At 48.2% G+C, this 27,055-nt stretch overlaps 1 protein-coding gene across 2 annotated transcripts in view; it reads right to left on the reverse strand.

Moving 5' to 3' along the window:
- Positions 1-27,055, reverse strand: part of DIS3L2 (DIS3 like 3'-5' exoribonuclease 2) — a 260,081-nt gene that overhangs the window by 32,162 nt on the left and 200,864 nt on the right. For both annotated transcript variants that reach the window (XM_075938150.1, XM_075938149.1), the window contains one exon: positions 26,715-26,794. In XM_075938150.1, coding sequence (XP_075794265.1) covers positions 26,715-26,794 — 80 coding nt within the window. The remainder of the gene's footprint in view (positions 1-26,714; positions 26,795-27,055) is intronic.

The raw sequence follows: 27,055 nt of genomic DNA on the forward strand, positions 1-27,055 counted from the left end.
GCCCTTTGTTCTCGGCTTCAGGGCTCACCGGCGCTTTCTCCAAAAAGCTCCCGCAATCTTTGAGTGTCCCGTACTTGAGTCATGCAGCTGAGATGTCCGGGGGGAGAGCTCCCTGTCAGTACAAAGAACAAGGACAACTTTCCCTCTATTACGGGTGAAGTGGAACCCTAAAATGGCCATTAACTCAGCATCCCCAGCATCTTGCCTCTGTTCTCTCGTTGTTCACCCTTCCACGGCCTACAGATGGTGCAATGGCTCAGGGCAGCTGCAGGCTTTCAGCGTGCTTGTGGTCCAGGATTTCCTAGCATCTCTCAGTGTCCCAGCAGACGCACGCCAGCGTTTTTAAAGGCACTATCAGTTTTGTTTTTTTAAACGCATGCCAAACTCTTCTTTGTATTTTTCCCAAGTGGTTTTACACATGGTTTCAGATTATTGTGGGCAGCTACTGCAATGTGCTCTGCAGCACACCTTGGCTATTTTGTTTGGCACCCTACTGTAGCCCTTGCAGAGATCTGCAGCTGCTCTAGTTTGCCCTCCCAATAGTACAAGGAAGTTTCATCCCTTCGGAGGGAGTTATGAAAGGAAAAGCCAGGGACCAACTTTCTTTCCATAGGGTCCCATGGGAAGAGGTGACTGCTGGCCGGCAGAACACAATGCTCTATTCAACTACACCGTGCCCCTTCTAGGACCCTTCGCTCGGGATATTTACACTGAAAGACAACACCCAGGGCTGGCCCATGTCAGCTGACTGGGGCTCACAGGCTCCAGCTGCATGGCTGCAAAACTGCAGCATAGATGTCCAGGTCTGGGCTAGCGCCTGGGCTCTAAGACACCACAGCCTGGCTGTCTGCACTCCAATATTATAACCCTGCAGCCCTAACTGACACGGGCTAGCTGGGGTGTGTTACTGGAGCGTAAACATACCCTCACTCAGACGGAGCACTCTCACCTGGGGAATACTGCAGGGATGCTCGAGAGAGTTTTCTATTGCGACAATATCAGAGGTTTGAATTAATCGAACACATGACCAGTGACTGTTATGGACATACTATTTCTGCCTCATCTGGAGTTCGGCCTCAGAGACAACGGAAGGGATTCCTGAAGAAGCACTGAGTATTAGCTTGGTTCTTGACATGACAATCATACACCAGACCTCTTAGTAGGACATGCTGCTTGCTTAATCTAAGAAGCAGGCCTGAAAGTTGCTTTTCCTTACGTTTGAAATTATGCAAGTGATTTATGGCTAAAAATAATAGCAAGTAAAGTCCAAGCCTGCGCCACACAGCAGCATGTGGTATGTGGCTGCCTACCAGAAATGCCAAGACCTGTTAGATAGAAGGAAAGGGCAGCATGATGGAAAGTTAAAAGATGCTTTCTGCCCATGTAATTAATTAGTCGGGTTTCTTTCACATCTCCTGCAGCCTTCAGCAAGGCAACGTTGAAGTGGAGGAATATTAACAATTCAGATAACACATTAATATTGACAAGACACCGGCAAAAGGCAAATGAAAGTCCATTAGGTAAACAGCTGATCTTAAGACATCAAGACAGAAATAACCTTCTGACATTTCCTAGCAGGAATATCCCGTGGAGTTACTATTCATCGTTGAGCTCTGCTAGAATGCCATAGTTCTTATAAGGGCGTGGACCCCAGGCCTTGTAGTAGCTCTTGAAAAGATGAGTGAAACTTGTTTTGCCATTAAACCATTTGCCTGCTTGATACGGAAAGTGTCTTTCTGAAGCTGTGACTTGCTCCAGAAAGACTAAAAGAGATTTTAACAGGTTTCCTTTGCAGGCAAAGCATGGAGATAAAATCTGAAGTTGACAGCTGGTAAACGTCACTCTGCATTTAGGACCCTTTCAGAATCTGAGCCTTGTGTTAAAAATTAAACTATTTCTTCCCTTGCATAAATATGTATCTCAAACGGATCTCAGAGATCTTCTAGTAAACAGAATATCTGGAAATTAGCCCCCTCTCAGCCTGCCCATTCACCCGTTTAGTTACCCTACTGTGGTTTTCCATCATCTATGTTCAGCGAAGCAGACTTGTGCACATTTTGCATAGATTGTGTTAAATCTGGCCCTTTATGAGACTGGCATAAAAAGCGAGACAAACTGAAGGACAAGAGAATACAAGAGGGAATGGATACAGCTGGGGGATGTATGCTCTGGGAGATGAGGAAGATTTATTCAAAGTGTTCATCTTCCAATCAAAATATTCCTGGGACAGCAAGGGAAGGAAGAGCGCACAACACCTGAGGAACTGAAGAGCTAGAACCATTAAGTGTTAAATAAATCCAGTCCAAAAGACCAGCGTGTATGTTAAAGATGGAGAAAGGTCTGGAGAATCTGGCAGTTGAAGGCAGCAAAATCAGGAGAAGCTACACGCACCCCGTTATGTTCAGTAGAGTGAAACCTAGGTGGTGAACCTTATGCATCTTGTCAAACTAAGGCCTGCTTCTCAATGTTGTGAAAGCTACTAGTGATGTGGTTGAGTGGGCATGAATTTTCAAGGGAGGAATGAGCTTACGACCGGAGAGGAATTTTTGGATGACTGCTCTGACCCACTTATAGGTAGTGGAGTTTGAAATTGTGTTCCATTTTTTTAAAAATATAACTAAGTGACAAAACAGGTCAGCTGATTTCCTAACTGGAGACAGCATTTGAGACATTCTTGGAACAGGAAACCCGTTTACATGAAGGAGTGAAGAGCAATCTTCTGGCAAGGTGGCGCAGGACGGACCGAGGAAAAGGTGTGGAAAGAGGGTACTGAACTGCAGAGGGGTTCTGAGAATAACCGTGTGGGAAACAGGGTGGAAAGCATTCTAAGTTTGCTGACTTAGGGTGTCAACAACAGCACAGGGCCAGAAGGCGGAAGGACGTTTCGCCCACAGACTCAAAGGAGGGGCTGTTAACATTCTCAGCACCACAATGGAAGTTCCATTTCATCTAGGCACTTCTGACCAAAAGCTCGAGTCACTTGGATTCATGAAGAATGTGGGAAACGTTCGGATGAATGCCGAGCGTCGGAGACCAAAACTCGGACTTGGACAGCTCTGTAACAGAGCCTGTTCCTGAAACCTTCCAGCTGGAGCTTTGAGGATGGACCTCAAGGATGGGACCCCTAGAGCAGGAGTCTGCACCCTATGGCTCTCGAGCCAAATATGGCTCAGCATGGGACCAGACGTGGCTCTTTGGTCTTTCCCAAAATACCTGCAACTTTTTAAATTCAAACGAAAAATCCAAAATTTTAAAAACGCGCAATGACTCCTGTAGCTCGACAGCCCGTATGAACTGGGATGTGACCAGTTATGGTGTAAACGTCAAAGAAATGTGCAGAAAGATGCAGCAGCAGAAGTCCCATTAAATAAAGCCTGTGAGTACAATGTTTCATTGATGCTATTATGAATCACCATGTCAATTATCAATAATATTAAGTTGTATATTTTCAGTCACGCCAATGGGCATTGTGACATGGCTCTTTGCTGACCACTTGCTCTGAATTGTGATGCCTAGTTCGGCTCTTTGGTTTGAAAAGGTTGCCGACCTCTGACCTAGAGAGGAGTTAAGATTTCCAGAAGGACACCAATGGAGGCAAACACCGAGGACAGCTGAGTCTTTAGCCCCAATTTTGCTATAGGAAGATTTCTATGATCTGGGGAGAGTAGCAGACGTCGTAGGGAGGCATGGTCACCTCACACAACCGCTGCCTGTGTGCGAGTTCTGTACTGGTACCCGTCACTGGAGTATCTGAGCATCTACTAGGCTAATAGTTTTATACAGAGATGTCCTTAGTGGGCTTCTGGCTCTGCCTAATCTGGTTCTGGGAACTCTGCTTGGGGCAGATTTGGGGAGACTTTTCCCCGGTGCTTCTGGCTGCACGGAAGTGGATCGCTGGTCACAGAGGATGGTTTCCAGTTGTAGCACAGCCTGTGGGCAGGTCGAGGGGAACAGTTGTATCAATAAGTGGCAAGCACTCCAGCTGGCTCCCGTCTTATTATTTTTGGTCAGAACTAATTTTGAAGCACAACACACGAATGTTCTGGTTACCAAGATTTTCAGAGACATGGAAACATTTTTTTGGGGGGGAGGAGGGGAAGCATGAGGGCACAGGAGGCAGACTGGGGTTAGTGCAGATGGCGTAAGTCTTGGCAAGGGGGGAAGGCAGGTAGGACACTGGGGGTTTATTTGTATAATAACTACTTCCATGCTCTGGATAATCTCAGGGCTTGGGCAGCCTTTCAGCATATGTAAATAACCCAAAAGGTTTCGTATCCAGCTCCCACAATCTTAAACTAAACAGTAAGTGGGAAAAACAATGTCAATGCAAGGATTCAGGCACAGCCCTGAGTAAAAAACAATGGACAGGAGTTTGTTGGAAAACCCCGCAGGTTTGCTGAATATATGATCACCCAGGGGAATGCATTACAAACGCACAATGTTAAGTATGATGTCAGTGATGTAACATGTCACGCCAAAGATAGGAAATTTAAAAATATTCTTCCCTCAGGAATAGGAACTTCCTGAGAAACATAGGGAAACATCTTCCACGAAACACCTTCTAGGATAAAGTCCTGCAGATAGAGTCTATCTGCAGGACTTTATCCGACATATACAATACACAATAGGCCTTTTCTATCTGTAATGTAACTTGGATGCTTTAAGACCAAAACATGCCCATTTTTGTTCCATCACCAGAGCAAATGGATGTTGGATTTATGTACGCAGAGCCATGACCCAGGCTGGCCGAGACCTCAGCATCTGTCTCCTGTGTAATCCAAGGTGTGACTGCAGCATGGCTAAGCACATCTGAGCTAGCTTTGAGCTATCTAGCTCCGACCACCCTAGCAGTGAAGCTCTGGCAGTACTGACGAGCCACTCCAGAATATACGCTGGTCCAGGTCAGCTTGGGCAGTGCAGATGGAGCTTCTGGCACAGCCGGGGGTTAAAAGGCATCACCATTATTTCTGCAGTAATGAATCTGTCCACTGCACATCACCGGAGGGTGAGAGAAGCTTGCAGTGCAGCTGCCTGGATCTCACCAGAGGTGGGACAGAGGCCACTCACAGAACTTAAACAAAAATCTGTATTTGTCACCCATCTCCTGGAGCCTCATACAAGCAGATTTGCAGTACATTTCCTATCCATCACTGTGACCTTTCGAGCAATGAAAAATCTCAGTGCAAACTCCAGACCCTGACTAGCCACACAAAACCTCGTGTACATGCCTGGGGGCTGAGTTCTGACTGCCGGGAGAGGTCACCTTTGAATTTCCTGACTTTGCGATACTAGTGGCATCTTGCATTTGAAACAGTTTTAAAAGGTCACTGTTTTAGGGTACTGGAGTTTCTCACTCGAACGATTCAGGAGCATAATTTCAGTTCCCAGGGCTTTTCACAGACCCAGTTAAGGATGGGGGAACCTCAGAAGGCTTGGTAATTCAGGTCGGGTTTTGTACACTTGTCCCTAGCATAATAGTTCTGCCTCCAGGTCATGTAACCAAATGGTCAGAGTCTACAGGGCTCTCCTTGCCTGCGGGGAGGTGTGACCCAATGGTCAGAGTCAGTAGGAGTCCCCGTGTCTGCAGAGAAGTGTGGCTCCATGGCCAGAGACAGCGTACAGCTGCAGGGCAGTGTGGTCTAGTGGCAAAAGTCAATAGGAACGAGGGAGGGCATCCCTCAAGACAGAGGGGGAGGCTGGCTAGGAGGGCCCTGGCTCTCCCTGCTCCACTGGTCCCAGGCCAGGGCCTAGCTATAGGCAATGGGATTTGCCAAGTAGGCAAAAGGGAACACGCCAACCGGGAGGGAAATCTGATGAGGGTGAGTGCCCATAAGATGCCCTGTACTGCCCGACTCCAGTGGGGAACACGCACAGTATGTGGGAGCAGGAGCTCCACCGGTCGTGCATGTCCCTCTAAGTGCACTGTATGTACCCCCCAACCTACTGTGGACTAACCGGACATCCAAGCAAGCCCTAGCGACAGCGACGCACCCCCAATCCCACACCCAGAAACGGGGCTGTTGCGAGGTGCGTGAAAGCAAAGAGGACGTTAAAAGCAGTTACATGAATGTTGAGTATCGCCAACATTCAATGCAAGTTTGCAGTGATTTTTTGGAATTACTTGATCTGAACTAGGTAACTGAACCCGAGGAGTTAGAATAGCTGTTGCTATTTCTCACATTTAGGGTATGTCTAGACTACATGGCTCCGTCGACGGAGCCATATAGATGAGTTTACTAGACATAGGAAAATGAAGCGGCGATTTAAATAATCACTGCTTCCTTTACATCAAAATGGCCGCCGTGCTGTGCCAATCAGCTGTTTGGCGGCACAGCGGGGCAGTGTGGACGCGCCACAGTTGACAAGGGAAGCCTTTGTCGACCGCTCCATTATGCCTCGCGAAATGAGGTTTACTGGAGCGATTGACAAAGGCTTCCCTTGTCGACCGTGGCACATCCACACTGCCCCGCTGTGCCGCCAAACAGCTGATTGGCACAGCACGGCGGCCATTTTGATGTAAAGGAAGCAGTGATTATTTAAATCACCGCTTCATTTTCCTATGTCTAGTACACTCATCTACATGGCTCCGTCGGTGGAGCCATGTAGTCTGGACATACCCTTAGTGTGATAACTTATTGTCTTCTGGAGGAATATAACACGCTTCTGTTCATAGAATCATAGAGCTGGAAGGGTATGTCTACACTACCACCCTAGTTCGAACTAGGGTGGTTAATGTAGGCAACCGGAGTTGCAAATGAAGCCCGGGATTTGAATTTCCCGGGCTTCATTTGCATGTTGCCAAGCGCCGCCATTTTTAAATGTCTGCTAGTTCGGACTCCATGCCCGCGGCTACACTCAGCACGAACTAGGTAGCTCGGATTAGGCTTCCTATTCCGAACTACCGTTACTCCTCATGGAACGAGGTGTACAGATAGTTCGGAATAGGAAGCCTAATCCAAACTACCTAGTTCGTGCCGCGTGTAGCCGCGGGCACAGAGTCTGAACTAGCGGACATTTAAAAATGGCGGCGCTTGGCAACATGCAAATGAAGCCCGGGAAATTCAAATCCTGGGCTTCATTTGCAACTCCGGTTGCCTACATTAACCACCCTAGTTCGAACTAGGGTGGTAGTGTAGACATACCCGAAGAGTCCTCAGGAGGTCATCAAGTCCAGCCCCCTGTTCAAAGCAGGACCAATCCCAACTAAATCATCCCAGTCAGGGCTTTGTCAAGCCGAGATTTAAAAACCTCTAGGGATGGAGATTCTACCACCCCTCGCTAGGTAACCCATCAAAGTGCTTCACCACCCTCCTAGTGAAATAGTTTTTCCCAATATCCAATCTAGACCTCCCCCACTGTAACTTGAGACCATTGCTCCTTGTCCTGCCACCCGTCACTACTGTGAACAGCATTTCTCCATCCTCTTTCGAACCTCCCTTCAGGAAGTTGAAGGCTGCTATCAAATCCCCCCTCATTCTTCTCTTCTGCAGACTAAACAAACCCAAATCCCTCAGGCTCTCCTCACAGGTCAGGCACTCCAGCCCCCAAATCATTTTGGTCACCCTCTGCTGGACCCTTTCCAATATGTCCACATCCTTTCGATAGTGGGGGGGCCCAGAACTGTACACAATATTCCAGATGTGGCTTCATCAGAGCCGAATAAAGGGGAATAATGACTTCTCTGGATCTGCTGGCAATGCTCCTCCTAATGCAACCTAATATGGCATTAGCCTTCTTGGCTACAAGGGCACACTCTTGACTCATATCCAGCTTCTCATCCACTGTAACCCCCAGGTCCTTTTCTGCAGAACTGCTACTTAGCCAGTCGGTCCCCAGTCTGTGACAATGCTTGGGATTCTTCCCTCCCAAGTGCAGGATTCTCCACTTGTCCTTGTTGAACCTCATCAGATTTCTTTTGGCTCAATCGTCTAATCTGTCCAAGTCACTGTGGACCCTATCCCTGCCCTCCAGCGTATCTACCTCTCCCCCTAGCTTAGTGTCATCTGCAAACTTGCTGAGGGTACAATCCAACCCCTCATCCAGATCATTAATAAAGGTGTTGTACAAAACCAGTCCTAGAACAGATCCTTGCGGCACTCCGCTAGAAACTGACCGCCAACCTGACATTGAGCCGTTGATCACTACCTGTTGGACCCAACAGTCTAGCCAGCTTTCTATCCACCTTACAGTCCATTTATCCATTCCATATTCCCTTAACTTGCTGGCAAGAATATTGCGGGAGACCGTATCAAAAGCTTTGCTAAAGTCAAGGTATATCACATCCACTGACTTTCCCATATCCACAAAGCCAGTTAACATCATAGAAGCTAATCAGATTGGTCAGGCATGACTTGCCCTTGGTGAATCCATGTTGACTATTCCTGATCACTTCCCCCTCTTCCAAGTGCCTCAAAATGGATTCCTTGAGGATCCCCTCCATGATTTTTCTGGGGACTGAGGTAAGGCTGACTGGTCTGTAGCTCCCTGGATTGTCCTTCTTCCCTTTTTTAAAGAAGGGCATTACATTTGCCTTTTTCCAATCATCCGGGATCTCCCCCGAAATCCACGATAATGACCAAAGGCTCCGCAATTACATTTGCCAACTCCCTCAGTACCCTCAGATGCATTAAATCCGGGCCCCTGGCTTTGTGTACGTTTAGCTTTTCTAAATAGTTCCTAAGTTGTTCTTTCCCCACCAAGGGCTGTCCATCTCCTTCCCATATTGCGTTGCCTAGTGCATTTGTCTGGGAGCTGACCTTGTCCGTGAAGACAGAGGCAAAGAAAGCAACTTCAGCTTTTCCCACATCATCTGTCACTATGTTACCTCCATCATCCAGTAAGGACCCCACACCCTCTCTGATCACCTTCTTATTGCTAACATGCCTGTAGAAACCTTTCTTGTTCCCCTTCACATCCCTTGCCAGCTGCAATTCCAATTGCACTTTCGCCTTCCTGAAAACTCCCCTGAATTCTCGAGCAATATATTTATACTCCTCCCTAGTCATCTGTCCAAGTTTCCACTTCTTGTAAGCTTCCTTTCTGTTTTTATGCTCAACAAGGATGTCCCCAGTAAGCCAATCTAGTTGCCTACCATACTTGTGTCCCCGGTAAGCCAATCTAGTCACCTACCATACTTGCTTTTCTTGCTGTGCTTCGGGGTGGTTTCTTCCTGTGCCTTTAATAAGGCTTTTTAAAAATACTGCCAGATCTCCTGGACTCCCTTCCCCTTCATGTAAGCATCCCAGGGAATCCTGCCCATCAGTTCTCGGAGGGAGTCAAAGTCTGCTCTTCTGAAGTCCAGGGTGTGTATTTTGCTTTGCTCCTTTCTTCTTTTTGTCAGGATCCTGAAATCTACCATCTCATGAACACTGCTTACCGGGCTGTCACCCGCCTCTACTTCCCCTACTTGTTCCTCCCTGTTTGTGAGCAGCAGGTCAAGCTGCACACGGCCCCTGGTTGGCTCCTTTTCTAGGTGAGCCATATGGAATCAAGGTTTATCTAGGTCCCAGGGTCCTGCTCATGCCTGTCACACTCAGCTGGTGACCTGTGGTTTTTTTTCCCACCATGGCCAACTGCTTAACAGCTGCAGAAATCTAGTCAGCTACTATGCCGAGGAACTGGCGTTGCTTCTGAAGAAGGTCTTAGCAGTGGCTCTGCCAAAGGTGGTATACCGGTACAGCTGTCATCAGGCACGGCGTGTTTCCTGAGACTTGGCCACCAGAGGGTGGTTCCTACTGAAGGCACCTTTGCTGCAGCTGTGGTGCCGCCGGTTCTCTGTGGCTGGTCCCTGTTCATCTGGGAACAAGCCTAAGCCTAGCTGCAAATAATCCTCTCCAACCAATCTGGCAACTGCCACCGTGAAGCCAAAAGCCCTCACACCTGCGAGTAAAAAAAAAAAGTCCACCAGAAAGTGGATTCACAGTCCTAACGTGAATCCTTTTCAGATACACCTCACACAGGTGTGCCTGCAAAGTATGGGTTGGAGGATTTACTGCTGCAGCTGTCTCCTAATGTTTAATGCCATAAAAACAAGACACTTTGCTTGCAGCAAGGGGTTCTCCCAGTGTGACGGAATAACTCTCCACAGTTTCATGACTTTGACATATGCGGTTAAGTTTGCTGGTCGCAAGTACTTTTTAAATTGCCCACTTTAATGGTAAGACAGACCCAGACGTGGTCAGAAACCAGAATCAGAGGGCCACAAAAGCTCTCTATGGCACCATGTCAGTAACAAAAGGAAAGGTGCAGGTATACAACCATCTTGGGATAGGCACCTCATGGAAGCCTGCCAAAGAGGAACCCAACCTCAAGTCAGGTTTCCAAGTTCCCAGTGAGGTTAGTGTATTTTGTAGCTGACAAGCTCCGCCTTGAAAATGTTACCCGATACAACGAAGACAAGAAAACCTTTGGGAGATTTAGCAATTCAAATTCTCATAGCCTTTGACTGACTACGTCTAGGTGGTGGTGGGATTCAGCCGTCGGTAACTATGAACTACCTGCTGGTCTAACATCCAGCTACAGGCCAAAAAGGAAATTGCTCTGAAAGCAGCAATGATTTTGAAAGAGTATTTGTATTACAACAAAGGCAAAGAGGAGGAGGTGGCTCCCACCAGACATCCTTGAAGCCGTTATCTTTCTAACATAGGCTTGGGAGGGTACTTCCTATTGTTTGGACAAACGAAGCATCTTTTGTATCTGTGAACTAAAGACGTAGAACGCAAAACTACGTTAGTCAACTAATGACCAAGGGACACAATAAATATACCATGCGACTTTGACACACTTGCATCTTGCAGCCTACTTCAGCTTGCTGGAACTAGATGTTATGAACAAACTGTTCCTTGAATTTAACTCGTTTGGCACCCCTGTGAATTAATGAAGGTTTTCCTGAAATTGTCTGAGATTTGTAATTGTCCAAAGAACATTTTTATAGCAAACATATTTCAGCCCTGAGGTTTGTACGTACCCTGCAGTGCTGATGTCTGGGATCCAGTGTTTGATGGTGTGTGACTGGCCACGCAAGTCAAGGCACATCGCGTGGTTTCAGTTTCCTTACTGGGAGGGCAGCTCTAGGAAATCACGGGGAGTTGAATATCAGAGAGAAGTTGGGGAGCCCTTTAAGGAGACAGTCATGAGGGAGTGGGTGGTGTGTCTATACCCCACGCTACTCCATAGCCTACAACCATATGTGGCTCAATTAACTGCCTGAGTCCTACGGCTGAGGGATAAGCTTGGGAGAGCAGCTGTCTTTTCTCCCATCTCAGACACAACGCCTGCAATGAGCCAAGCACATGGACTGAATCTCCTGAATCCTCTGGTTTTGATGTCGTAACCGCAAAGGATGCATTCGCACCCACTTACCTATATCACACAGCTGCAATAGTGGCTCCCAGGTCTCTGGCTTAGGAGTTGGGGAAAGCCATCTTGTTGCTGTGTTAACCGTCCAACTCAAGGGTGTCTGAACATATTTCAAGCATTTGCTAAGTGGATAGACTCGGTATTTTAATAGCATTTGTGTCCCCTCCTCCTGCTGCCTTAAAACCTCCCGTCTTGCTTCCTCAACTTCCAACTCTGGGATGATTGTAAAGTGTGCACCGGAGAACCATTCAGGACCAGTCTGGGGAACTAGTTTGAAAAACTTTGCCCATTCACAATATTTTTATGAATAACCTAGCAGTCGTGTGCGCACTCACAGCAAAGGAATTCTAGGGTTCCCCCAACATGCAGAAAAGACTCTGCAAACGGTGTCGTTCCCATCTTCACACATTTTAAGCTATTTAACTAACTGTATTGATGGTTCAGCAATAATCATGACAGCTGTCTTAAAACTGTGCTGTCACACATCAGGAGAACAACGGTTTCTTTAAAAAAACCAGAGATGCTTCCAAATCTTGGTCTCAGTTTTTGTAGTTTTACAATCACACACTCTGTTTTTGAGTGTTTCTCTCTCATGGCTGTGTGACACACTCAAATGGATGGTATGGAGTAAACCGTGAAGCTGATTATACACAAAAAGGGCCCTGATTTTCAAACATAGAACACATCCAAAAGCTCTCAGGGCACATCTATACTTACTGGAAGATCCATTGCTCCAGAGAGCGATCTTCTGGCATTTGATTTAGCAGGTCTAATATAGACCTGCTAAATCAAACGCTGAGGGCAGCCCTTGCCAGTGTAAAGTACTCCTTTTGTGAGGAGTAAGGGAAGCCAAGGGGAGCATTTGCTCCCGTCAGCCTCCCGCTGTTGGGACGCTGCCAAGGCTCGGCTTAAGGTAAGTCAACTCCAGTTGTGCATTTTTCATAGCTGGCGTTGTGTACCTTAAGTCCACTTTCCTGGTCTAGTGTAGACCAGGCATCACTGACTAACTGGAGTTATAGGTACTAAAGCCCCCATAGATTAGGCCCAAAGATCTACCAAATGCACAAAGTAAGCATCCTGGAGTCTTTTCTCCCCACTAATTTCATTTAATTCTAGTGATCGTATGTGCTGCTTATACCACTAAAAGGTAAAAGTCACAGGCCTGAATTTGTTTGACAGTATTGCTTCATATTTTACAAGTTCCATTAGGTTTAAGGTAATAATGAGAGTTTTGTTATATCTGAGAAGGAACAGGATTGGACAGAAGGTAGATACGTGATTCTCAACCTACTAGAGCTCCCAGACATACATCAAGTGTTTGATTTGTTTAAGCCCATGTAAAACAATCTGCTGAAAAGCAATCACAAACAATCAAATGGAGATACTTGACTATCCAATGGCCCGTGTTTTAGGTTGACTCTTACGTTGCATAATATCATCGCTTTCCTTTACAAGCTCCCAAATGTTACAACATAATGTTGCTTGTCTCATAAAATATGCTACAACAGAATACACGATGTGGCGTTAACTTGGGCCTCTTTTGTATACAGGGCTTGCTTGGTTTTAAATAAATCTCTTCTCTGAGCGACAGAAGCAGGAGATGAGCAATTACGTTCGCTGGTTAATAATGTTTTCGTACTGGCTAATTTAACAGCTAATCTTTGTAAAACTCCAGGCCATTCCCTCAGCAGCTGTATTTGCATATTGCAGTCGAGTCTTCCTATTAAATCATACGTTGCGACAACAACATAGCTGTCAAGTATAAACAGTGACTCTCTCTAGCATTATGCAAATGAAGCCCATGGATAAACACACACAATGCTCTGGCACTCTGCCTAGTACGAGGGCAACGGCTCAAGCTTATTGGCATTCTAGGAGGGTTTATATCACCACAGATCCTGGCACAGGGCCCCCTTGGCTCAATCTGCTTTGTGAAGCTGTGTGGCATGCCCAAGAACTGTGGTCTCAGGCCTGGCATATCACATTCTATAGTAGGTTTGAGCTGTGAAAGGCCAAACTGGTTCATCCTCACCCCCTCTGCCTTTAATTACCGGGACCTTTTCAATGCAGTCTTCAAGAAGCAGAGACCTTCTGGGATCATAGGGATTTCTCCACTACCCCCCGCCCCTCCAAATCCTACTTCTTCCCAGAGCAAAGGTCAGCCTACCTGGGCACTCAGGGCACATTCACTCATTCAGTGTCAAAAGAAGTTTTAAGTTCTCCCCTATCTTCAGGGTTCCCAGGACCTGAACTTTGTCTTTTAGGCCTGGCCTACACTACATTGGAAGGTTGAAGTAAGACACCCAACTTCAGCTATGTAAATTAAGTAGCTGGAGTCAATGTATCTTATTTCTGTACCATCCACATGAGGGAGGCCTACAGGCTTCCCTTATTCATCGTAATGAGCAAAAGTACGAGTGTTGACGGGGGCACCCTTTGAGTTCAATCCAGTGGGTCTATACTGCACCCGCTAAATCAAAGCCCGGAAGATCGACTGTGGCAGCATTGATCTTCCGCGTAGTGTAGATGTGCCCTTCGAAAGCAAGCTTGCTGGGACTGTGCTTTTCTGCAGGTCTTCTCCAGAACTCAGCAGAATGTTTGCCCATCCCAAGCAATCGCACTGGAAAGTATTTTAAGAAGAGTTAATGCTACAGGTCTCACACTATGAGGTAATAATGCTAGTTTGTCTGGACGGCTATTTGTGTATCAAACGGTCCAAAGCATCTGTGGGTCTGCTCCATTGCAATGTACAGCAAGGATATCATAGATAACAACAAAGACCCTCTCGGATGTACGCCTATGGTGTTAATAGTGCTCTCAAATACAGCAAACTTCCATCTAGTGTATATCATTTCAATAAATCTGTATTTGATGGTACTATTAATGCATAAACTGGATGACTAGGCAACAAAATGGCAGATGATGTTTTATGTTGATAAGTGCAAAGCAAAGCATATTGGAAAAGAAAATCCCAACTATAGGTCTAAAATGATGGGGACTAAATTAGCTGTTACCACTCAAGAGAAAGATCTTGCAGTCACTGTGGAGAGTTTTCCGAGACTATCTACTCAATGCGCAGCAGCAGTGAAAAAAGCAAACAGAATGTTAGGAATCATTATGAAAGGGATACAGAATAAGCCAGAGAATGTAAAAGACTTACGGCCTTTATATAAATCCATGGTATGCCTGTATCTTGAATACTATGTAAAAATGTAGTCACTTTATCTCAAAAAAGCATTGGAAAAAGTTCAGAAAATTACAACAAAAATGTTTAGGGATATGGAACAGCTGCCATATGAGGAGAGATTAATAAGACTGGGACTTTTCATCTTGGAAAAAGATAACTAAGGGGGAATATGATAGAGGTCTATAAAATCCTGACTGGTGTGGAGAAAGTGAACAAAGAAGAATTATTTACTCCTTTCCATAACACAAGAACTAGGGGTCACCAAATGAAATTAATAGGTAGCAGGTTAAAAACAAACATAAGGAAGTATTTCTTCACACAATGCACAGTCAACCTGTGGAACTCCTTGCCAGATGATGTTGTCAAGTGTTCAAAAAAGAGCTAGATACATTCATGGAGGTTAGATCTGTGAATAGCCAGGATGTGCAGGGACGGTGTCCCTAGCCTCTGCTTGCCAGAGGCTGGGAATGTGCAACAGGAGAGGGATCCCTTGATGATTGCCTGTTGTGTTCATTCCCTCTGGGGTTCCTGGCATTGGCTACTCTCAGAAGACAGGACACTGGGCTAGATGGACCTTTGGTCTGATCCAGCGTGGCCGCTCTTATGTTCTGATGTTTTTATGGGTGTGAGGGTGCAGAGTCTGGATGGGAAGTGGGGCGCAGTAAATGAGCTGGAGGTGGGGGGTGTAGGGTCTGGGAGGTAGGGAAGGAGCAGGCAATTGGGATCTTTACCTGGTGCAGCTCCCGGGGGGAGGGGGGCAGAGGGGAAACAGAAGGCTCCATGTGGCCCTGCGCTTGCAGGCACCACCCCCTGCCACTCCCATTGGCTGTGATTCCCAGCCAATGGGAGCAGTGGGGGTGGAGCCTGCAGGCAAGTGCCACTAGTGACGATACATGCAACTCCAGCCAGGGGGCAGAGAGGAGGAACAGCAGTGCGCAGAATTGCCCATCCCCCCCCAGCCAAGCAGGCCTGCAGCATGCAGGGGCTTTAGTGGCTGCATGCCATGGCCCTAGGCTAAGGGGTTCCCCTTATCCTGTAGCCCCTAAAGCCCCTTTCATAATCTGGCCCTGGGGAGGGCTGAAAGCTTTCACACAAATCCAAATACCCTTTGTCCTTCTTCTGCCCTGCCCCTTGTCTAAGGCCTGCCCCTGCTTACACCATCGCCCCACCCTCCACTGCTCACTCTCCCCGACCCTCTCTCACTTGCACCAGGTTGGGGCAGAGAGTTGGTGTGCGGGCTTTGGGCTGGAGGTTTGGAGTTTGAGAGGGGCTCTGGGCTGAGCTTAGGATACAGGAAGATGTGCAGGCTCTGGGTGGGAGTTTGGGTGCAGCAGGGGGTTCAGAGGTGGGGCAGGGGTTGGCGTGGAAGAGGGGGTAAGGGGTGCAGGCGGAAGTGAGGGGTGCGGGCTATGGGAGGAAGTCTGTGTGCAGCAGGGGCTCAGGGCTGGGGCAGGGGTTTGGGTGCAGGAAGGAGGCTTGGGCTGTGGGCTCTACTGCTGGGCAGTGCTCATCTCAGGGGGCTCCAAGTTCTAAACGGCATTGCAGAGGAGCTAAGGCAGGCTCTCTGTCTGCCTTGGCCCTGCTCCACTTCTGTGAGTGGCCAACCCTTCCCTGTGGCCCCTAGGTGGGTGGGTGGGTGTGGGGGGAAGTAGGTGGCTCCGCATGCAGCCCCTGCCTGCAGGCACCACATCCATAGATCCCACTAGCCACAGCTCCCACCGAACGAGAGCTGTGGGGTCATCAGGCAGGGCGTGGGCAGCACGTGGAGACCCCCTGCCCAGAGGTCTCCTCCCACCTAAGGGATGCAGGGACGGCTGACTGCTTCCGGGTATGGCACAGAGGGTTAGGGAGCCTGCCTTAGCCACGCTGTGACACTGAGCTTCTAGCAGCCCATCTCCCCGTTTGGCTTCAGGAGCCTCAGGAAGCTCGAGTCCAATTTGAGCGACTCCCAGCGAAACCGGGAGGGTTGGCAGGCCAAGGGAGGGGACATGGATTTCATCACTAAGAGTACCCAGTGGAGGTGAACTTCAGAGAATCAGCTGTGAGAGGAACAGGCCCATGAGCAGAGCAAAGCCACTTGCAGCAAATTAAAGGAAAGCTGACATCTGGCTTCTGATGTTTGAGGACGTAATTTCAAGCAAGTGGCCTTCAGCTTGAGAGGTCCAAGGGGCAGGAACCAGTTCCTTGTTCTCACAGGTCAGGCAAAGCCGACATTCCAATGGGTTTCAGTCAAAGTTGCTCCTTTACACTCGGGATGTTAAGTGATGTGTATTTGTGTAAATATGTAACCGCTGGATTTTTTTTGCAGTTACCCGTTTACACACAGCTTGAAAGTCGACTTCCCATGTGTACCGTCTCCTGCCTGCCTCCTCCTCCATGCTGCTGCCTCTCTATCTGAGGCAGCAGCGTGGGATGGGGGCAGGTGGGAGCCAAGCCGTTATGTGCAGGGAGTCAGCTTGAAAGGCGGCTTCTCGCATGTACCGGCTCCCGTCTGCCCTCGCTCCACCCTCCCGTAACCTCTGTGCTGCTGCCTCTTTATCAGAGGCAGCAGGGTGGGGGGGAGCAGGGGGCTCTGCAGGAGCTGGTATACAGAGGCAACAAGGGGGTGTGTGTGGGTGTAGTCATTAGGATTAGGAGAAACCCAGGCTTATCGGTTAATCATGTAAATGACTACACGTTGACATCCCTACTGTGACATCCAACACAAACAAGGAACAGCTCTGCACAGATTCCTAGATTTGAAGGCCAGAAGAGACCATTAATCACCTGGTCTGAGCTGCTAGAAGGCAGGCTATAGACTCAGTGACTCTTGTATTGAGCCCAATGACATGTGTCTGACTCAATCAGCTCTTCTAGAAAAGAAACTAATCTTGATATGGAGAATCCCCCACCTCCCGTGGTAGTTTGTTCCTATGGTTTGGTAAACTGAGGAAAAAAAAGCCGAGTCAACACCAAAGAAAAGATTTTTCCTATTCTGTGGTGGACCGAACGTGCCACTTGCCGAGCACTGTCCGAGCGCGGGGCGTTGTACAGAGCATAGAAGGAGACTATGCTGCCAGAAGGTATCTAATCATGTATGACCGACAGAACCCAGAGAACGTAGCGGGATCACGGCCCCATCGGAAAGCTGCGTTGCTTTTATTTTTAGTGGAGAAGCACTCTTTTATTTTTTTAAACATCCCCTGTAACAAGCTCACTCCAAATCCCCAGCTTTTATTTCCAATGGATTTGAAAGTTTAGGCCGGATTGCCAACAGCGAGGTGTAAACATAACTCAGTGACAGGTTCCCATTTGCCGTCTGACAGCTCTGAACCCTCACCAGGCATTTTTATACATTTTAAAGAAGCAAAAGATGCGCACTCATCTGCTACTCCCCGGCTTTCCTTGGCAAGTGACCTACCATGTCCTGCAGGACGTGGGAAGCAAATTGAAAAATTCACCAGCCTGGCTTCTCTACATTTATTTACCTCCAACACAATCTGCACCCAACGCCTAAAGGAGCACCCACCTACACCAATTTCAGAAAACGATTTCACCTGGTTTCCTATGGGAGTTCTCATGGAGTCGTAGGGTGTTAAGACACAACAGCCCAGGGCACAGGCACTAGTCCTGCTCCGGTTCCTGTTTACACCCATTTTACAAAAAATCTGGTGCAAAACCAAACCCAAATGCCAAGCCAAAGCCCCTACCCATAGGGCTGACGTTTTTCTAGCCGGATCACAGCTCAAAGTGAGTGTTTCTGGTAAACGAAGACAATCAGCGGAGCCACTTGGGTTGCTGCAAGGCGGAAAACGACTCTATGGAAGAGGCAGCGGGGTGGGGAGGGGTAGGGAGGGGAGGAGAGAACTTTTTCCTCCTAGACATTCAGACTGGCGCTGGCCCGCCTTCCTGAGTGCTAGTGCAGGGGACGTGGCTGAATGAGAACGTGGCTGCTGACACGTTTTAAAGAAGCAGTGTTCTCAGGGGAGTGGCGCTGACCCAGCCTCGGCCTCAGACAAGGTATGCAGAGACGTGCTTTCGATTGCTTCCTCAAGTCCGGTTAAGTGAACGATCATGTAGACATGGAAACAGCCCTTTTCTGTGCCTCAGCTTTGCTTGCGGCTATGCGGCTTGTCTTCCTGACAGCTCCTGGATACCTAGACATCCCCCGTTCAGGAGGGGGTTTGCGTCTCTTCCCAACAGGTGCAGGCTGAAGCTGCTAAGAGACTGGCTTAACACACGAGGATATAGGCGCCGCTAAGAGTCGCTCCGAAAGGAATGGCGCAACGCGAACAGAATGATTTCTCCCGGCATTAGAGGGCCATGCAGCTCATTGATCAGAGCAGGACAGAGCTGACGTCTCCTTACTCTGATACCCTGGCACTGTGGAGAGAAATGCTGACAGCACAAGAACTGCACAGGGTATCAGCAGCAGCAGCAGAGTTTTGGACACGCCGCACGAGCAGGAAAACTAGCCAGGATTCCAGAGGACTCGCTGAGCCTTCATTTGGAAAGTGCTGTGGAATTGTCAACTTCCATCTGGGCACCAAGACGGAAGGTGCCCGGACATCCCTACACAATGCTGTTTGCATAACAACATAGAGTGTACCCACAACACAGGAATGCCATGAGGATTCCCACAGTCCCTGTTTCTACACCTGGAAAACAGAAACCGGCTCCTAAGGAGCAGGGTGTCAGATGAGAGGGCAGGGTTCTGCCAGGGAAGGGACACAGCTGGAAAGACCAGGCACTGAACACTTATCAGGAAGTTTACAATTTTGACAGCCACTCAGTACCCTGGACTTTGAAAGAACCCGGTTTCCTCAGAATGAAACTGCAACACGGTCCCTTCTGCGCAGGAGCAGCTATTCCACTGCCTGCCTCAGGACGTCTCTGGTTGTTTGGTGCATGTCCTGCAACCTCGGTTGTTGTAGCGTGTACAAAACCGAGCCCACATCTGATTCAAACAGGACTGCATTTCCTTGGACAACATCTGGATTCATTCTGCCTGACAGTTTAACATAGACCAACCCTGTGCAGAAGGCAGGCGGACTGATCTGTCTTTGTATATTACCGGACATGTAGAGCCAACTCACTCAGAGATTTACTCTTTGGCAGGTGAAGAATGTACCGCATTGTGGGTACAGCCTGGGAACAACTCAGCCAAATGGATAACAAGAGTCTCTGCATCATATAGCGGAACTCCATCCTGCTCAGCCACCTTCTTTCTGAGGGTCTGTCCTCACTGCGGAGCTAACTCGGGTATTTATCCTGGGATGGTCCCAATGGCTCCTCCCACCTGAGTGTAGTGGTGCTTTAAACCCAGGCAAGCTGGCATGACTGTGAGCTTAGGCAACAGGCATAGTGAAGCTTTCACGCAGGCTGGTAACGCATCTACTTAGCACTTAGGTTAAATTGCTCGGGTGCAGAAAGTCCTCCAAAGCTGTCCCACAATTCTCTGTGGCTGCCTGGAAGCACAGGAGAAGTTCTCCGAGAAGAAGCCAACAGAACTCAGCTTACTGCAGCACAAAGAACTCTGGGATATGTCCCCAGAAGTCTTAGCGACACACACCAGCAACACAGGACTCCAGATGTGGCTTTGCAATGTGGCTACTCTCTCCTGGCCCAGGCTAACCCAGGCTGATCACCTGAGCTCACCCTGAAGCGCAGATATGGCCTTAGGTGATCGCCTACAACTAAAGAATGCAATGTTGAGGCCTAGACTGAGTCCGAAATCCAAATAAGGCATTTAATAGCTTCAGCCTATCAACCCTACGTATGAAGCAATTACTTGTCTCCAGCATGGGATTTTATACACATACATGCTGGGTTTTTTGCATCATTGAAATCCCTGGGATTTGGTGAAGCTGCAGATCTGGAACTGGAGACTGGCACGGGAGGGCGTGACGGCACGTCGGGGTTCTCCCCGATCCTGCACCCCCATAATAGCCAGAATAGACTCTGCCATCCAGTAGAACAGAGGGGGTTTATTGCTTCTCCAGGATACACCACAGCACAGACGTGATGTGGTTACAGTCATTAGGGCCAGGGTGCCTCAGACCCCTTGGGTTAGGTGGGGATCCATCGCCCCCTCAACCCTCAGCTTAGTCTGTTCCCTTCATGTTTCCCAGCCAGAAAACTGACCCTTCCCCCAACACTCACTGCCTTTGTTCCATCCCGGCCCTCAACAGGTAAGAACCGGTTGGGTCATTGTCTACGTGGCCGTAGGCTCCTCCGGTGGCACTCCCTGCGGTGTAGTGCTTACAGATACCAGTCAGTAGGGGTCACCCATAGCCCGAACACAGCGTACGGCCTGCCCACTACATCACAGAGGGCACTTCTGACAGTCTAGGTGCAACTCAAGCCAAATCAGAGGAACTGCTACCTAAGCAATCTCTCCGACCCACACCAATCAGAGTAGGAGAAAATGCCTTTTTTGCTGGCTGCTATGAAATAAAAAATTCCGAGGCAGGCCAGTGAATCTCATTTAAATATGACAATTGAACTGGTGCCGCCTCGTGCGGGACATGACACTTGGCAATACCACGGGGCAGGCTTTTTAGACCTGCATGCACACAGCTGCATGGGCAGCAGGGGAGCTGTTTGCACAAACTATGTGTGTGGACCGCTCGGAAAGTCTAAACTCAAACTTGCCACCCTGGCGCCACTAGCTCACCTGATTTACATCTGACAGAAAAGTGACTCATCTGTGCTGAAGTTCAACGAGTCTGAGATGTATCTGTCAGGTGAACGGAAAAAGCCAATGGAGCTGGAGCAGCTGGCTCCTACCTTATGCCCATACCACGTCGAATAAAATACTCTCCTTGAAAACAGGAATAAATGCGGGGTAATGACGGTTTGCAGAAGCTCTGACTGCATCATACCCATGGCAGCCGAGAATAGCAGCAATAAAAGCAGTCAGTTAATGTGTAAGTGATAAACGACTTGTTCAGACAATTCAGTTACAATTGCAGGCTTGCTCTCCTGATAGAAGTCTTGGGTCATAATTGCCTGTCTTAAATTCACTTTATGGAAAACCTGCAGAAGAGAGCTCGGTAATGCAGAGAACATTATTCATCCATAGCTTGTCAGTGGATACACCTCGGCATTTGGAAGGCTGGTATTTCAGGCTGTCACAATGTACCACTCACCGTTGTTGTATGGGGAGAGAGGAGAGGCATTTTTCTGTTTCAGTGGAAAGATATTTTCACTTCCTGTTCTAAAGAGTTGTGTAAAGCTGCCCAAAGGTGGCTACATTTCATTGAGGCATGACATGCTCCCTGCCTAGTTTGTGTATCAGCTGTGTCTATAAATCTCTTGGGGATCCATGGAAATGAAAAACGATCCATATACGATCACTGCTTCAGGAAAAGGTCTCTAAGTGTGTTTCTATTTGAGATCCTGTTCTCTTGGGGTTAGAAAGCGACTCCAAAGATAACATACAAAGCCCCACCGCATATTCATAATCCTGACACAAATCCAAACCATGGTGAGGAATTAAAATGAAATTCATTGGAAAAATGGAAGTTGATATATCGGAGGAAAAGTCATCCATAATGGGAGGGAGAGACCTGGAAACCAGTATAATGCTGAAAGACGGAGGTGATCACGGACAGCACATTAGATTGAAGCTCGCAATGTGCTATGTAAGCAAAAAACCCCACTGCAAATAGGGGTGCCTAATCGGATGCATCTTGTCACAGAACGGCAGCACCTCTCTTTTACGTCTCTGGGTAAGAGAGAGCCTGGAATAACTGCACTCCTTCTGAGAGAGCTCTGCCAATTGGAGAGACTTCAGAGGAATGGAAAATAATTAGGAATCTGGACCTACTATGCTTAGACTCTCAGAAAGTAGGATGGAAGGGTGGGGTGCCATGTAAGAGCCTGCCTAGCTTGACAGATAGTACATAGAAAACATGTCTGATCTCTATGCTGATTACAGCAAATGCAGGACAGAGCTTTTCTTGCACCTCATTTCTTCTATAGGATCAGCCATAAGCCAAATGATCTCTGAGTTCCGCCTCCTCTTGGTCCGAGGACAAATTGTCCAGGATTTTCCAAAGTCAACTCAATCTCCTTCTTTGGAGCATCCTTCATGTTGCCAGTCAGCTTCCCATTATGGCTCGAAACACTCCCAGCCCTGCTCTTGTGTTGGGGAGAAAGACCGCAAGAGCTGTCTCCCTGCATCCCTTTAAAAAAATGGGAAAAATGGGCCTTTTCAGCACAGTGCCGTTATCCAAACTGTGGCAGCCGGGGCATGGCGGCCAGGCCTAGGGTTAGCCTGGAGCCAGAGCCTCAGTCAGAAGCCAGGAAAGAGAGGAGGGGCTGCAGGGCAGGAAAAAAGCCAGAGCGAGGTTGGGGCAAGTCTGCAGCAAGTTCTGTCATAGCAGCTGGCTGGGCATCTGCCTAGTTGCACAGACAACTCCTGGTGTCCCCTGCAGGATTAAGCAGTGTGACTGGAACAATCCAACACCCTGCGAGCAGGCCTGTCGGGACCCCTGTGGGTGCACGTCCTTTGTGGCTTGGGCCCACGAGGCTCACAGCTTGCCAGCCGCTGTCAACCACAGCTGTTGGGATGTGGCGGTTGCCCAGGGAGCAGAGGAACAGAGTTTTAGATCTGCGGATCCTCACACAGATCCCTGTATCGGGGGCTACAATCTCTGTACTGGAAGGGAAAGTATTTGAGGTCACAATGAGATATCTAGTGGCTGCAGGTGAGGGCCGAGAGGACACAGTGAAACAAGGGGCAAAGCTAGGCCAATACGGCCCTACAGCCTCCTACCTCCAGTTAGATCAGGGGTGGGAAACCTCAGGCCAGGGGTCAGATGCAGCCCCCAGCTTGTCTGGATCTGGCCCCCGAGGCTCAGGGGGGCCCCCCTGCATTGGGGGAGACCGTGCTGGTGATCCAGCCCCCCTAATGCCACACTGCAGGGCGGGAGCACACAAAAATCTACTAGGCTCAGGTGTGGGAGGGAATTGTGGGGAGTGGCTGTCTTCTCAATTGGGGGCCATGTCAGTGAGGGATTAGGGAGGTTTTTTTGTTTTGCTTCTCACTTCTGTGCGGCCCCCGCCTGATTTTTCTGAGAGTCAGTGGCCCCCGACCCAAAAAAGGTTCCCCAGCCTTGAGAGTTCCATTGTTAGGTTACCTCCTCTAACGGCATAAGTGACCCTCTTCATAATCATGCACAACGTGAGGGTAGCTCCAAGCCTCTACTCCACCTCTGACCTACAACCCGCCCCCCCCCCCCACTGGCTGTGGTCATGCTGGAGTGCTCTCGGTAGAGCTGCTGTCATTTCCCTGGACGTGACAACTTGGCACAGAGCCTCAAGGAAGGGGTCTGGTTTTGTGGCAGAGAGGTCATTGGCAAAGATGACATTGGCCACAAGGTTTGAAGCGGCACACCTCCTTTTCAAAAGCACTCCTAGCTGGAGCATATCAAAATCCAAACCTCTCGGTGCAGTTAATTGTGATACCCGGTAAACAATAAGCTCTAGGCTGAGATTCTGCATAGGGACCACAGCAGTGTGTCCAATCATATCTGCGTGTGCGTGCATGCACACACGCACACCCCCGCAATAGAAGCTAGCTAACAGCCAACAGAAGGCTTTTGCGGATCAGAAAATTCTTCTTACTTCTTTTGTTTCTCCTCCCGCAAACTGTAGGGAGGGGGTTCTTTGTAGCACAGAGCCTGGGAAAGCGCCCCCCCGCCACTCTGGGAGGTAGGCAATACAGCGGTAATGGAGATGCATCCGCTGGCATTGGAGGAAGGTGCTAAGAGAGGAAATGTACAAATGGTCAATTTGACAATCGCAGGGTTTTCATGGTCAGAAGAACAAAGATGAATGGAGCCGCGCTCCCCTTGCCCAGGCGTGCATACGCACAGAGAGTGTTGTTCATCCTGTCACAATTTAAACCCCCTCCTCCCTGCCCGGGTGATTTACAAACAGTACACAGCAACCGACCCATAGCCCCCGTGCTGGGAGCACGAGACCGGGATAGCTGCTACAGTGAGGAGTTAATGAAAATGGAACACATACTGCTGATTGTAAGGACCACCGATTCCAGTACCTCACACTTGGTGAGCGCCTGCATACTACTTGCTCTTCGGAGTGTAGGCCACAGCAAATGCAATTACTTTGATAATTACATTTTAAGGGTAGAGATTTCAAAAAGAGGACACCTTTGTTCAGAAAAGCAAGGCCACTGTACGCTGCTCTCTGCTGCGCCCCTCTGGCCAGAGCAGGGTTAGCTGAAGTGAGGAGGGACACAAGGCTTGGGAGGAAGAAGCAGGATTGACTGACTGAGAACAGACATGGAGCACTCCCAACGCACAATGTGGGAACAGACAGAGCCGCACTTTAAAGTGTTGAAGGCTTCCCTACACGGAGGGACCATTTCCACATCCAACCTCTCTCACACCTCACACCAACACACAGACTACGTCAACGTTTCTCGCTTGACCACAAACACTCGGAGACACTGTCCACACAAAAAAATGTACCATTTGAATGACGCTAAGACAGCTGACACAATACAGGCTGTCTGGTGGGAACACATTTATACCTGTATACGAGTACTTCTCCAGGCATAGCTTGTTCCTTATTAGCTGTGTGTACACCAGGCCAGGAAAAAAAATGCAAAGGGAAAATTGGGACAGTCACGTTAAAGCTGTAGGTAACAGCCCAAGAGTAGGGTCAAGCTTTGCGAACCAGGAAACATGGTTTTTAGTGACTTTGTTTCTCACTTGACGGTTCAGCGCATCGGATTCCTTTTTTACTGATACCAGCAAAGTGACCGAAAGAAAGAAGCTTAGAAGCTTTTCGCAATGAAATGTGACTGGCCTAAGAAAATAGCCCCACTGCCTCAGAAGTTTCTTAAAACAATGGGACAAGGGTGCACAAAGGCATGCAGTGAGGCGGCAGAAAATAGGGCTGCTGATTTTCTAGATATATGCTGCACAATTAGAAGTGCCGGATCTATAAACATCCTCAAAGGAACCCACCCAGCCAATAGGTCTAAGAGTTTTATGTTTTCCCCCACTGCCCATTGTGTGCCATCTCCTGCTAGAAGCTTGTAAAACGAACCTTCTTTCTCTGTGGATTTGATCCCATTGCATTTAACCAGCGCGTTTCCTTTTTCTGCCTGTGGAGCTGTCATTACTGACTCTTTGTATTTATGCTTCCTGGGCTGAGCTGTTTAGTGGATAGCTTTGTGCATAGGCCTTTAAACTGCAGCTAACGAGATAGAAGGGGAGTAGGGCAGTTATATGTTGTTCCTCTTGGAAAAACTGTCCCCTCTTTAAATAAACACTTACATACATAAAATGGGTTGTCTGCTTAAAAAGAGACGGATTTTGTTTGAAATACTTCAGGAATTGTTCTCCACATCCTTTTAAGGCAGGTCCAAATGTGGGCTGCCCTTGAACAATTTTCAATACTCCCTTCCTCTAAGTTAAACTGCAAAATCTGGAGGAAAATATAACTCCTGGGTGCAGGTGAAAAGACTGTACATTTCAGATAATCTGGTATTTGTAATACCTTATCAAGCATGGCAACAGAAATATCTTAAACTGGACTGCTGCTGTCAACTTGATAATGAGAATGTGATTTGAAATAAAAATACCTTGGCTGCCAACTCATTACAACAGCTAGTAAAAATATTCAGGACTCCCTAGAAATTGAGGACTCTCTGCTCCAGTTTGGGTATCAGGACAGGTTTTATAAAAGCAGGTTATTTGGTTACGCTTGGATTTCAGAAAGCACAAAGAACAAGGCAGGAAGTGAATTCTGCATGTGTGTGTGAGCAGAGAGCAAACAGGTGATGGGAAGGAAATGAGGAGCTACCTCCGCGCCATCAGAATCGCCCCAAAACAAAGCATCCCAGAATTTCAGAGCAAACACTCTGTAGCTGGAGAGTGCAGGGCTGCTAACAGCCACCATGTAAACAACAAAAGACTTGAGAACATGAGCCTCTGCTGGGTGCTGGCCTGACCTTTTGTCTGACCCATTTGTGCATGCGGGCCTCGGCAAGTCTTAGGTTAGGCTGAAAGCTACGTACTCTCCATTTAAGTAGTGCAAGCAATTCTGATCTTTCTGCCAATGAAAGGGAGCATGGGGCACGTCATCAGGGAAATTTTCTTGTAGGTGTCCCTTTCTATCTGCCCTGTGTACGACCATCTGCGGGACTTACTTGTTGCTGTCCCGATACTGATAGATATAACAGCCTTGAGGCATCCCGCTTTCCTTGTCCAATGTAAACGAGAGCTTGAGCTGCAAAAAAAGGGGAAAAAAAGAAAAGCACATTTAGGCCGAGTTCTCACTCACTACGGCAACTGCATGAAAGGCTTGTGGGAGAAAGCAAGCTCACCAAGACTGACACGCAAACACTGTGGCCTGGAATATACCGTGGGGTTCCAAACCTCAGCGAAAAGTCACATGCATTGCAGAAAAGCTCTCTCTTTTTCCACCCTTTGTTACTATAAAGTGTTTGTGGTTCTTCTGAAATGTATGGGTCATAACGGTTCACCCCTC

The sequence above is a fragment of the Pelodiscus sinensis genome, chromosome 10 (assembly GCF_049634645.1).
Source record: "Pelodiscus sinensis isolate JC-2024 chromosome 10, ASM4963464v1, whole genome shotgun sequence".
NCBI classification, from domain to species: domain Eukaryota; kingdom Metazoa; phylum Chordata; order Testudines; family Trionychidae; genus Pelodiscus; species Pelodiscus sinensis.